This window comes from Acanthaster planci, linkage group LG01 (genome assembly GCF_054643075.1).
Source record: "Acanthaster planci isolate LZ-2023a linkage group LG01, COTS_SCS, whole genome shotgun sequence".
Taxonomy (NCBI): domain Eukaryota; kingdom Metazoa; phylum Echinodermata; class Asteroidea; order Valvatida; family Acanthasteridae; genus Acanthaster; species Acanthaster planci.
The window spans coordinates 36,524,812-36,538,253 of record NC_141777.1 but is presented as its reverse complement, the minus strand read 5'-3'; the positions used below and the strand labels follow the sequence as shown (position 1 = coordinate 36,538,253).

Below are 13,442 nucleotides of genomic sequence, written 5' to 3'. Positions count from 1 at the left end.
GTGAATACTTTTTTTTTTCATGGGGCACCAAAAGCCGATGGACAGCCGCTTGTAAATAGGTTGTAATGGGGGGGGGGCAGACCTGCCCGGAAGGCACATGCCTCGTAATGACCCCCACACCCCATAGTTACGCCAATAATTGGCGTAAGTAATGAGTTTGTCGGTGGGAATTAAGGCAAGAAGATACCAGACGGAATGAGGGTAGTGATGACACTAGTGATGATAGTGTTGTGGTGGCGATATTGGTTTAAGAGTTTGAAGATGACGATTGTCGTGTGGCGAAGTTGACGATGACGATAAAACAGTGAAGAGTGGTGAGGCGGTAATGGCAGCTGCCACCACCACACCCTAGTGGTGACCTCCTGGTGACCGTTCCCAAGTTGCGTGTATAGGTCACGTGGTACCGCTTCCCCCCCCCCCCGCGCAAACAGTATGAACCAGCTGTGTGTTTATTACGGGAAATACCGATCAATACATTATAAAGAAAGTTATCATGTCTGTGTTACGCGATGGCCCGAATGTAGCAGACGAGTCGAGGTCGGGTGTTTTACCCGGTCTGAGCGCGCATACCATACCGCCGGGCCAGACGTTAAAGGGCACATCGTCTACAAAACGATCTTGAATAGCTTTGACTACGGTGATATCCAGTATACAGTGGCGTATGGGGGCTGTTCCAGAACGACAGAATGCAACGGGCCAGAGATTCTTTTTTTTTGGGGGGGGGGCAAGGGAAACTAATAGCAGCAAAATTAGACTTTTAGCGCACTAGTGCCTTTGTGGCCTAATTAATAATTATACTCGAACGTGAATGAGACAACGGTCTATTTCGAAGTGGGAGAAAAACCTGGCTACGCACCTGTACGGTAAACACCTGATCTTACCAGCAGAATTAGAAGCCACATTGCTGCGGTGGACGCTCGTGGGCAGGTAGTGTGCGCGCGTTACATGCCCAACCAATAGGATGCTGTGTGATTCTCCAAATGAACGCGCGTTCTTAAGTTTGACGCGAGCGTGCTCTTGGCAAATCAAGACACCCTACTGGTCGAAGAGGCATGTAACGCGCGCGTCCCAGCTGTCCACGAGCCTTGTGCCGCTGCAGCAATGGCCTTTAATTCTGCTTGGCGAATTACACGGGTGTTCGATCAAGAGCCAAAGTGTGACGAGTACGTTGGTGGCAACGGTTATAAGACGGCAACATTTTATGAAGAGGCGAGAGGTAGCCCGGCTGGTACAAGAAGTGAGAGAAAGAAGTGAAGAGCAACAAAAAATCAGTCCATGCTTCTCGGTTTCCTCCTCACACTTACAAGGCTTTCTTTTATCTTGCGATAATCAAGTACACTCAATTGGTAGATTGGTTGTTTTTGATAACTATGTGCGCTTATAAAGCCCCTTATGCTCCTCACAACATTTAATTTCTTAACATAAATTCCAATGAGACAAAACGTCAACAGCTTCAAACCCATATGGCACATTCAGCGGAGTTATTATCTATAGACACAAAATTTACAAAGGTGAAGCATTTATACAGTATAGTATAATTATACAAGGCATTGAAGACACTCTTCTTTCAAGTAAGCATAAAAAACAAAGCTTCAATTCAATTTTAAAAATTTCAATTGCACTTCTAAAAAGCAGACATTTTTAAATAAATTGAAAATATTAAATATAAATGTTCAAAAACTTAAGTCCAATAAAAATTAAAATATTAGCCTCACAGGCTTACTTCGCCTGCAGCTACTTATAAACAGAATATAACTAAACTGATACGAATTTGATTTCAATAATCAATGTTTACTTTCTTTCCATACGTGCCGTGTACACGGTATGATCAAGTTTGAGTGTGTCACAACTATATTCAGTACCTGTTGAAATGTCACTGACGAGAATATTGATGGGAACGGTACGGTAAACAACACGAGGAGGCTCAAGGCTGATAAGCACCAGTGTGTTGAAATTTCCAGAATATCTGGTCGGCTCCTCTCGGGAACTCCGTCGGTCGATGGCCAATCCCCCCCCCCCAACGCAATGCACTATTGAATGTCAATAAATTACAACTGTTCATAATCAACCATCCCCGTCTTCGAACAACATGTGGTCCGTCACTTGTGCTTTTTCAACAGACAAGCAAAACACGGTGGCTTCATTAAGCATGAATACTATTATTTGCTTTGCAGCAGGTTAATTGAGTTCGAAAAAAAAAACATTTTTAAACTCCCAAGCTAAAATACGCGAGGGAAACGAAAATCTTGTTTCCTTGTCAGCGGGAAAAGGTATTACAAATGCTTCGTGGAGAGGTCACAATGACAGCCTTACTTTTTTTTTAATTTAAACTAGTAAATCCATTATTTTGTCGAAGTGTAAAACGAAGCGCGGAGAAGCCGTAAGCTCGCAATAAAGTTCTATGTCCCAGTTGTTATTACATTACACCAAAGCAGCTGAATTTCCCGGAACGATTCTATGATACTTCAAATTAGCCGGCATAATGTACTAACCACTACAAGACTAGTGCACTAACTTAGTCTCTGTCACTTTGGCGGGCAAACTCCTGCTGATCAGCAACGTGAAGTGAGCTCCGGACAGTTCTCTACTTTGAAAAGGCCTGTTCGTTCAGTTACAGAAAGTCCTTTCAAAAGAATCCAATTCTAAACATCCCAGCGAACTCACTTCTTGCGTCCAGCAATTTTTAGGACACGCACTATCCCAGACCTCAGAGATGGATTATTTCCCTGGTAAACATCTCACGCACTATCCCAGACCTCAGAGATGGATTATTTCCCTGGTAAACATCTCACGCACTATCCCAGACCTCTGAGATGGATTATTTCCCTGGTAAAAATCTCAACCGAAGTTTCGAGTCAGAACCTTCTAGTACTTAACGTTGCTATACAAGGAAAGTGGTAGGCATATTATACCAAACGGTCGGGCTTGTCGCGCAATGGGTACAGTACTATACCCTTTGATCAGAGCGCGAAGTCAAAAATTCGATGATAAAGGAAACGGCTGGAAATTAAAATGAAAGCTATATCTATGATCTAATAGAACTTATTAAAAAACCCATACCTAATTCAAGTTTCCAGCATTGATTTTTTTTATTTAGAGGAAGTGAAAACAGGTGTTCAGCTGTGAACCCCTGGCGAACAAGCAGTGACAATGGCTAGACTTGCACAAGTCAGTCCCACTGCATCACGTCCATTCCAGCGTGTTATCAATTTATCAACGACTGACGCACTAAGCCAATAAAAGCTGCACGTGATATCATTGCTGGGACTTTTTGGGTCAGGAAAAACTTGAAGCGAGTCTACTCTGTGGCCAGTACAGTGATATTCCCGGATTTGAGCTGTTACCATGACCACTCAGAAATTTGAGTAATTTCGGCGTCGAGTAAACCTTGCCCGGAGACAGTTTCTGGCGATTCTACGCACCAGTTCCAAATTAATCCGGCATTTGCATGATAAAACCGCAGGAAATTGAAGCCAAATCAGAGAAACTGAATCAATTTGGACAGGTGACTTAACAACTTAACCACTGAGGATCGTGTAGCCGGAGGCCGACATTGATCTCCTAAAACCACGAAACACCTGCAAGACAGGTCAGGGTATAAGATTCAGGCTGAAACTTGATATTAAAGGGTATATGAATAATTATTATCATGGAGCATGGCTCTGTCAAAATCAACTCGCTGAGGCTAAGCGTAACGCATACGTCTATGGAATTTTGGCTGGACCCATAGCCAGTGACCTTCATAGGTAGCCGCAGCCACTTATGCAGGAAATGCCTAACGTTAAACGTTATGTTCAACACTGTGACATAACTATCTATGATTACAAACTCATTAAAAGTCAGATGGGATTTGTGAATTCCTGTTTACAGTGAATTACATCTCAACGATAAATTACTTTAAAGTGACAAAATATCTATTGGCCTATCAGTCAATTAGCCATAGGCTTATGGGAAAAAACAAGGACGGTTCCAGGGGGCCAGCAGGGCCCCCCTTCCAAAAATTCGTTTAGAAAAATAACGAAAGGCCACTTTTTTCGTCTACATGTATGAAAACAAAATGAAAACAAAAATCAATAGGAAATGCCTCTTAAACTTCCCTCTCGACAGCTAAACCTCTCTCTTGAGCCAGAGCTGGGTCTGCCTTCAGTAAACTTGAGGAAGGTGGAAAATCACCAAAGCCAGTGGCATATCCAGCAGGGGGGGGGGCGAGTTTTTCTCGTGGAGACATATTATTTCAAGAAAAATAGCATAACCACCTTTCCAAAGTGGATCCTGTCATAAACAACTGGGCAGTAGTTCTTAAAGAAAAAAATCCTTTTACCAGACCCAAGACCGGGATATCCCACTCGACAAAGCTAAATCAACACAATGGAACACCAACAATAGAACTATTTAGAGGAGAGCAGTAAAGATTACAGCCCAATTTTTTTGTATGCTTTTGTTTCCATTTTTGCTTGTAGCATTTTTTCCATAAAAGAGAGCGGCTAGACTTCCTGAACGCAATATATTTTTCTATATACATAAAATAAAAATGTGCTACACAGCACATTATAACAGTGTAAAGTAAATACCAAACTCACGGACCTTTAATCAAGAAATTAAAAATAGTACTGTTTTGCCTTCTTTTATACATTTAAGGAGAGATTTGTAACGTGCACAGAACTTATTTAAGGGGAAAATTCCTGTCGAAATCCCCAGCAAAGTGCAAAGTTCTCTGTACATCCCTTGCAGTCACATATCTCACAATCCTTGTAGTTTGCAATTGTGGGCCATTTCTGAAATGGGTATTAGGTGTCTACGGCTTGTGTTTATACCATTATAGTACACTACTATGACTAGCCGCAGCCTGTAGCTTGTGGACAACAATGCCATTTTGGATATTGCCTTCCATAACCGATCATGGCGGATGGTACAAATTGCTAGTGTGTGCGTTGGGCGCAATCGGTGGATATACGCAATCGATTGATCTTTGCGCAAGTGGTTAATTTTATCAAAGGATCTGTTGATAATGCTGACACCAGCAAATCGCCTTTTCTTTCCGATTCGAGCGACTGAGCAGATTGGCTGATCACACCAACAAACTGAATGCTCGCACAAAGCCCGGGTAGTGGGCACAATACCAGAAAACCTATATGAAGTCAATGGTGTCTTTGAATGAACCTGCTGTTCAGGTTTCAAGAGACGTATGTTCTAATTTTTGAGCCCCGGCTTTATGTCTACGTAGGAGGAATAGTCCCTATGTGAAGGCAATGTGCGATTACCCAAGAGGCCAGTTTTAAAAAGTTTCCACTGGCCTACATTTTGGTTGCATTAATATCAATGGCCATCAGTACACTGAGGAGCACTTCCACAGGAAAACGATCTTCAAAATCACAAGCTGGTCTTTCTAAAGGAAAAATACCATAAGAGAACAATTAAATATCCCTTCGTGAATTAATTACTAGGTGGTTGGACATTGATAAAGCAACGTAATACTTCAACTAGTCACTGCAAAATGTCATTTGTCCCATTCCAAGAAAAGCACCCTGCAGAATAGAAATTAACTTTTACTGGTCATATGCAGGACTTAATGGCATGCACAGCTGTTGAGTCAGCATAAATTAATTGCATGAACAGTTAAAATGCAGTTCCCAATAATGATACTGATGGTCTGTCCATAATGCGCCAGATAGATGTGGGTCTGGCGTCAGTGCATGTCAGCATATGCTTGGTACACAACAGGGATATGCAAAGTTCCATTCCATGGGGTGTAGTTTGCAACACCTTTTGAGATAGGAGGAACCTGAAATCAGCACAATTTTAAGTTATCAAATCCCGATGCACATTAGCTGAGTAACTTTCACCAAACCTTATGGACCGTGTGCGAAACCTGCCAATGGCAATGAGAGCTGACCAGCAGACAATATGCGAGCTGAATGGCCTCAGCAAACAGGGCTCCCATTTCACAGAGGTGCCAAGCAGAAAATGTCACCAGGCAATATTTGTTTTGCTAAGCAAAAATCAGCAAGGAACCGGTCACAAGAGATACACAATGCGCGACACAGCTGAATGTGCACAACGCTGATGCCATCCTCACTAAAGAGGTATATATCCGGTGTCAATTTCATTCAGCTGTGATTTGCTTAGAAGCTCAGAATGTCTCACGTGAGCAGTTTTCAGTTAATCAGTGAGGCAAAACATGATGGAACTAAGCACACAGTGGCTGTAGTGGAGACTAATGCTATAAACGTAAATTTTTTTTTCAAATTTAGTGATATCTGTAACCTGTGTTTTGTCCACCACGATTGAAAAGAAATGGTTTAAAAATCCTAAAATAAAATTTTTGTCTGTGAAAAACAATGGGCATCCTTCCATTTTAATAAATATTTCAAAGGCCTTTTTAAAACTATTTCCTTGTTTGGCAAGTCAATAAATGCAATCTTCGAACGGCTCTCACTTGTCAACAGCATGTCCAATTCACGCACAACAAACAACAACGTTATTATCTTTCCTAATACCAGCGAACTCATTTCTCAACCTCTTGACCATTTCACCAAAATGCCTCACATTTTTTGGCGTCACATATGAATTTGGCTAACTTCATTTTTCTGCTTCGCATCTCTGTGAAATTTGGCCCAGAGCAACAACATGTGACGAGTGTCTGTTACACAGTAACATTTCACCGTTTTACAACTGGGATATTTGAGACAGAGCCCGCAGCCGCAAGACTTGCACAGCAGAAAAGGCAGATTTTCAAAACTAATGAGGGCATTTGAAATATATTTTGTTCGCATGTGCACTATCATATATTCTGTAATAAAATTTAGTTGTATTCTATTTTTGAATCTGCATTTTAAGTTTGTATTCTTTACAAACATGAGGTATAAATGTAAAAGATAATAGCAGGTGAATATTATTATTAGGAAAATGTTCTCAGGCAAAATTGGAGGTCATCAGCAAAGACAGTAGGTTTCCCTCAAACTCAACTGATGGATCTGATGTTGATTTTTCCAGTTCAAAAGGAACACAGACTTAAAGGGACCTGGGATGGACACGGGGCAAATTCATATTTTTTCTTTCTGTGTGGCCCGATCTTTGGAACAGGTGGACTAGATTAAAAAAAATACCACAGTGGGGTTCATTCGTGAATTACACGTACACTAAAACTGGGCAGGAAAAATGCTGCCCTTGAACTCTCTGTCTTCCATGCACTTCAAAAGTTCTGAAACAATAAAACAGCAGTACACTTGCAGAATAGCTTGCCAAAAAATAAATAAATAAATACATTTAATTAAAAGGTACAAATCCGGCCGAACGGTTGGCATACACTAACAGCTGCTGGCCTAAGTGATGGAGCAAGCTGTTAAATTAAGCTATTCAACTGACCAGTTGCTTTACATGGGTAATTGCACCATCACTACTTCTCTCAAGCGCTGGGGCTGTCAGTGCTTGCCTGGACGGGGAGGTTTGAATGTCCATATCTGGGTGTCGGAGTCTGGGTCGCAGGGCCGGACCACTAGCCCCCTCTGGGGCAGGTGGTCAAGACACAGGTGGCTCAGCTGGTGTATCAGTCTGCTGCCCTCCCTTGTCCATTTCTGTCCAAGGAACATGGGAATGGTGAGTCGGTTTTTGCCATTTGAAGAAGCTAGCAGGTTGATGCAAAGTAAGCCAATATTAGCAACATAAGTGGAGTGGATTGGTGAATCGTGGAGTGCATCAACACCAGTACACTGGTTAAATAGGGGGGTGGATCCCAAGCTAAGGACAATTTCTTCAATATTGAAAAAAAGGCAATTTTCAGGATAATTTCCCTTCCTGTCCTCGGAAAGGGTGTAAAAGCCCTTCTTAAATTCTGCCATACCCCTCAAAAAGACCAAAGAAGCAACAGAAATTTCCAAGTATTTTGCTCCTCATACAATTTGGCCTCTCCCCCTAAAAAACGTGGTTCTGGATCTACCCTTCCACCAACATGGGCAAATCAAGCAATGCTTAATGTCCCTCCATGGTCAGTTATGTTAGAAACCTTCCTGAATCCTCCAAAATCTTTCACATTCAGGAAAAAACAAGAGATTCCCTGTGCTTCATCTCATGCAATGAAGCCTCATGAAGGTGTTCTGATCAGATCCTTAGAGGCTGTTGTCTGTAACTAAGTTTACTGTAGCCCCAAGTTTTATAAATTAAACCAAGATGTTTGACATGCGATGTACATGTATAAGTCAACAATTTCCTCTTTTCCTGTTTCTTAAGAATTTAATCATTAGAATGGAAATAAATGTTTTACAAATTAATCTAAGATGTTTGACACCTGCTGTTTCAGTCAACAATTTCCTCTTTTCCTGTTTCTTAAATTACTTGAGAACTTAGTCATTAGAATGGACACTAACGTCAACAAAGCACTGAAAAATCCTGTATCAAAACAGGCTGACCTTGCAGGACATATTTCAACCTGGGATGAGGTACGAATTACTTAGTGGGTGAAGCAGGGCCTGGTATTCCTACCTGTTTGATGTCATTACTTTGGCAAGTAGTAAGGTAGACTCTGGTATCAGGCACTGATGAACTGACAGTCAAACACTGGAACTGTTGTTGGACGGTGTCCTCTTTGGTTAAAGACCATGCCTGTGATTAAATGAGAGCGTTACGCCAACCCAGAACGTCACAGTGATCTATACAATGTGTTCACAACCTTTCTGCAGAGGCTCTATGCATGGACAAGGGAAGGTGCTTTTTTTCACCAAGCAATGGTCTCCTGTGCGCGGGTGAGACATCGTCCACATGTACCTGTAGGCACCAGGTGCAAAGCACATCTCAGTAGTTTTTGTAAAGGCCATATTCGCGTTGGTACTTGGTGCCTGGCTTGTTGGCAATTGACTGCCTCCATCATCTCTGTACTTGTATAAACTGATGACAACTCTTGTGCTTGAAGAAGACTTACATGCCTACATTTTCATGTGAACACTACGGCCAATCCAAGGGAATACTTAGTCCACACCGAAGGGTAACCTAACTCTTTGTCAGTGGTGAATTGCGATACATTCTAGCCAGCAATAGCAACCACTAAAGAGAATTAAGGGCAGCGCTGATTGTTTGAATATTCAGATATTCAACTGATTCTTGAATATCTGCATATCTATACACGTACTTGAAATCCATTGAATATTTGAAGATTAAAATCGCTGAGATAAATAAAGATTATTTGATTTACAAAATGGCATTCTGAAAGCAAGCTTTTACAGGAGCTGAACACATAATGCCAAGCAATGAGGCCAAAACTTACTTTTTCTTTCAATTTTTCTCCTTTTACATTTTGTAATTCAAGCAAGTACATTTTGTTCCTGCTTTTGTAGATATTTTGTAGAATATCTGAACATTGTGTCAAATGGAAGGTTGAATATTCAGATATTTAAACCGACTCAGCCTTCATGTTAACACTTTGCCATCGGTTCTGTACAACAGTGACCACTGATCATGTCTCATTTCCAATCCATTCCACCCAACTTGCTCTGCCCCTCAACTCAGCTTGAAACCATTTTTGCCACTGAAAAGCCCATCGCTGATCAGTTGCTGTCATGCTGTTACACCATACACTACCTCGGCACGCTCCCAACTGATTTCCTGGTAATGTCTCGAGTCAAGCAACCAAGCTAAGGCCGTGTCCGGAACAGGCTTCCAGGGCTACGGCTAGGTCTATTGTCTAAGCCTCTCCACGCATTTACAATGGAGTGAAGACCTAGACCTAGCTCTAGACAACAGATTTGGATGCAGGCCAACCCTCAGTGCAGTTCTTAAAATAGCCATTCAGGAGCTGGCTCTCCCCCTTGAGTGATTAAAGTCGTCCTCCATCAAGTTGGCCCCACCCTGCCCCATACTGAGAGTATTACAACAAAAAAGAGTAAGGTCTGTCCTGAGCCAATATGAATTATAGGGCCAGTGATTATCTGCAGTTTCTTTGGTATGAAACGACTGAGATGATCTTAACTCCCTGTGGGTGCGATGCCAGTCTATTACAGGGCTAATGCAAGTCCTGATTTATGACCCGGCAATCTAATGAAAAGAATCAAGAATCAGCACAATGTTGTCCGACATGAATCCTCCACATTTTTCACCCTGCATGTCAGTTTTTGACAAACTGTGTACATCCAAACGCAGAGCTAGCTCTGTAAACTAAAAAAAATCTGGTTGGGGGATGGGGGAATGGCCTTGATTTTCGTGAGGTAGGACCAGTCACATTTATACTCCTGGGTGGAGGGAGCCAGATAGGGTAAAGAAGCTTGCCCAAGGACACAACTCACGGTCAATAGCTAGATTCTGAGCAGAAGTTACACACCCTAACCACTAGACCACATACACCCTTCAGAGTCTTGAGGGCCTACCTCAAGCAAGGCTTCAATCTACAAATACACTCTACGAGACTGACCTGATCCTGATCTTGGATCTCACATGGAATGATGGAAGGGGCCCAGGTGGTTCCGGTTGCTCTCGGGGTGGAGTCCAGACAGAGGTCCCCCTGCTGTAGCTTGCCATATTGCACATTTCCCGGTTTGGGAATTCTACAGCACAAGAGTTTGAAGTCTGTGTTAGACACATTCAGAGGTGCAAGGCAATAGTATTGCAGAGACCCCGTCACATAAAAAACTAACATACACTCTTTACAGAAAGCTGTAAGCTACTTTTGACCATTTAGGGTACAGATAGGAATCAAGTTATCCCAGCACACATCTGTAACAAATCTGATTGCCCAGACAAAGACAAAAAATAGAATAAAGCCAAAGCTTACAGGTAGAGATTACAGAGTTAAAAGTCTTGACCTACCTGAGTTCTGGATAAATATTCTCTAAGTACCACTGGAAGGGCTTACAGTTCAACTGCTTCCGTAATTCTCTCCTGCTGTCTACACTGTAGATATAAAAAATACACCATGTCAGGTGCAGAATTTAAATCAACCCAACATGATAAAGAACTGGTGTGGTGGTCTTAGCTGTCTCCCGGTCTCAGCGGTCCCCCTTACCAAATATGGTAAAAATACGTCATGCCATCTCTGCGCACAACAACGGGAAAGTCGCCTGTTTAAGTGGCGTGCTGAGCAGTGCAATCCATGCATGCTTCACGTTGTACGTGACGTGTACTGTATATAGGCCTACACCAAAGATAATAGCACCGCTTATAGTACCGTGCGAGTTAGTCATGCAGACATCTCAGCACGGAAGACCAACGAGACCGTGTTTGTGTAGTGCTGAAATGTCCGGCTACATCAGGCCAGGGGGACCACTGAGACCGGGAGACCGCTGAGACTGCCACACCGATACTGTGGCACTGAACATTTAGAATGAAAAAAATTACCGAAATCAAATACCAACTTCTTTTGAATGGCAGCCAATTAAAATAGAAGACACTGAAGGTAGGTTTGTAAGCCTACTGGTCATACCTGTTGCTCAAAGTCATGTTTTGTAAACTTCTCCATTAATTTGGTTAGTCTGGTAACTTTGCCCAGACCCTACAGAATAATGAGAAAATGAGGCAAGAACAAGTTTGCAACAAAAATTGAGCATTCAAAACTTTCCTGGATGGTTGATGTTGTGTCAACATAAATGAGTGTCTTACTTCCCAAATGGTTTTCCCCTAGCTGAAGGCCTAGCATTGTAGAAGTACTGTTTGTAGTCATCCATCCACACTTCCGCTGTTCGTCTCGTATTTCTGCAGACAGAAATCAAAGCCAGCGTAAATGATTTGCTCCAATGGGCAATGCTGTTCAAAACACTGTGCAAATGTGTCACTCCGCGCGTTACTGCAACACCTGTGAATTAAGGAGGCTCTTTGGTATGCTCTTTTCTTTAAGTCTTTTAAAGTCAAATCACTCTTAAAATGATCCGCGTTGCCATCTCTCTGATGAACACATACAATTACTCCCATTCAATACTTTGGGAAAGCACTGTCAAAAAACACTGGTTTTCCAGCTTGTAGGACAGCTCAAAAGTAAAAGTATAGCTCAGTGAAGGACTATACTGAAGTGTTGCCTGATATGCTTTAATTTAAGTATAATTGCCAAAGCCAAATACACCTGCTGTGGTGGAGACAGATTGATGGATAAGCTAGACAGAACAGTGATTAATGTGGGTCAGGATACCAGACTTGAACCCTGTCTCACTGGAGCCATGACAGGCTACGATGAGGCTGAGCTCCTCAGCGGAGTTCAGAGATGAACAGGTTTTTGTCTGAGTCTTTCTCACCAGACTGTAAGCAAGACAGGAATGTGCAGATTGACTGGTCGCCTGGCAGGTGGATGCGTATTGTTGGTGAGTTTATTAAAGTGCTTGACAAACGCTTGAGAGAGATTTATTTCCTACTCAACCTGTCTGCGTCATCAGGGTAACAGTATTGTCCTTGCTCCCGCTAAAAAAATAAAAATAAATAAAACATAAAAAAGGAACCTACCTGAACTCTGCATGCCAGTGCAAAAGAAAAAAGGAAAACAACCAGGGTAAAATTTGTGCCATGCCTACCTGTTTCAATGTTTGGGTTTTTAGGCATCAACTGCTCACTGTATACCAATAACTACGCTTCCTGATATACCAAGGTTCAACTAGCACAATATGCACTAGGGCTGAGTTAATTTGAATAATTCACAATTTGAATATTTGACCTTCAATTCGATAAAATATCTGAATCGATCTTCTAAATCAGCAGATTGTTAATGATTAAACCATATACAAAATCAGTTGCGTTAACACACACAATTGTACATTATAATCAACATAATATCTTCAGCCAAGATTTAGCAAGATTTAAGAGACCAACATTACTTCTTGCCCTGTTGAAAATTTCTATTCCTTCTGAATTTTTAATGACTAATTTACTTTTTGAATTGTAAGATTTCTGTTGCTTTTCATTTGAATCTGCTTAAAACAATTTTTCTCATTTAAAACAAAAGAAAATTCTCCCTTCTTTTTCAGGAATTTTGCATTTGAATATTCAAATTTGAAAAATAACATCCAAATATTCGATGATCGATCGAATATTTGGCACAACCCTAATATGCACGCCCAAGTGCAGTGTGGGTTTTGCTTGCAGGTGTCTATCCTTAAACAACACTTGTACCAAGAATATTTAAAAGCATGACGGATTAATGTCTTCTGTGCAAAACTACAAAACGGACTGCTGAAGGGTGCACTTGGGTTCAATCGAATATGAGGTCAATAAACTGATGTAACAAGGTTATGATGGTTTGAAGGTGGTCAGTCAATGTTAGCTCCCTGGGATGTTGGAAGAGCCAGTTTGTCAATTTCCAATCCACCTGAAATAAATTGTTATATTTGTTTTACCAAACCTCGCATATATTCCGTTGCCATCAAATGTCAGTAGCAAGGGAAAGGCAGCTAAGCCTTCTCCAGTGCAACTTGCTTTTGCGTATTCATTTGTGTTTATTTTTGTAACGACAGGTTTTGCCCTTACATGTACACCAAGGT

General features: G+C 41.6%; 1 protein-coding gene across 2 annotated transcripts in view; it reads right to left on the bottom strand.

Annotated features, from left to right (window-relative positions):
* Window positions 1-1,286: 1,286 nt before the first annotated feature.
* Window positions 1,287-13,442, bottom strand: part of LOC110981218 (polypeptide N-acetylgalactosaminyltransferase 16-like) — a 72,673-nt gene continuing 60,517 nt past the window's right edge. For both annotated transcript variants that reach the window (XM_022238596.2, XM_022238604.2), the window contains exons 12-16: window positions 11,581-11,673; window positions 10,792-10,875; window positions 10,397-10,529; window positions 8,479-8,598; window positions 1,287-7,574 (exon numbers count right to left, since the gene is read on the bottom strand). In XM_022238596.2, coding sequence (XP_022094288.2) covers window positions 7,422-7,574; window positions 8,479-8,598; window positions 10,397-10,529; window positions 10,792-10,875; window positions 11,581-11,673 — 583 coding nt within the window. In that variant the 3' untranslated portion in view covers window positions 1,287-7,421. The remainder of the gene's footprint in view (window positions 7,575-8,478; window positions 8,599-10,396; window positions 10,530-10,791; window positions 10,876-11,580; window positions 11,674-13,442) is intronic.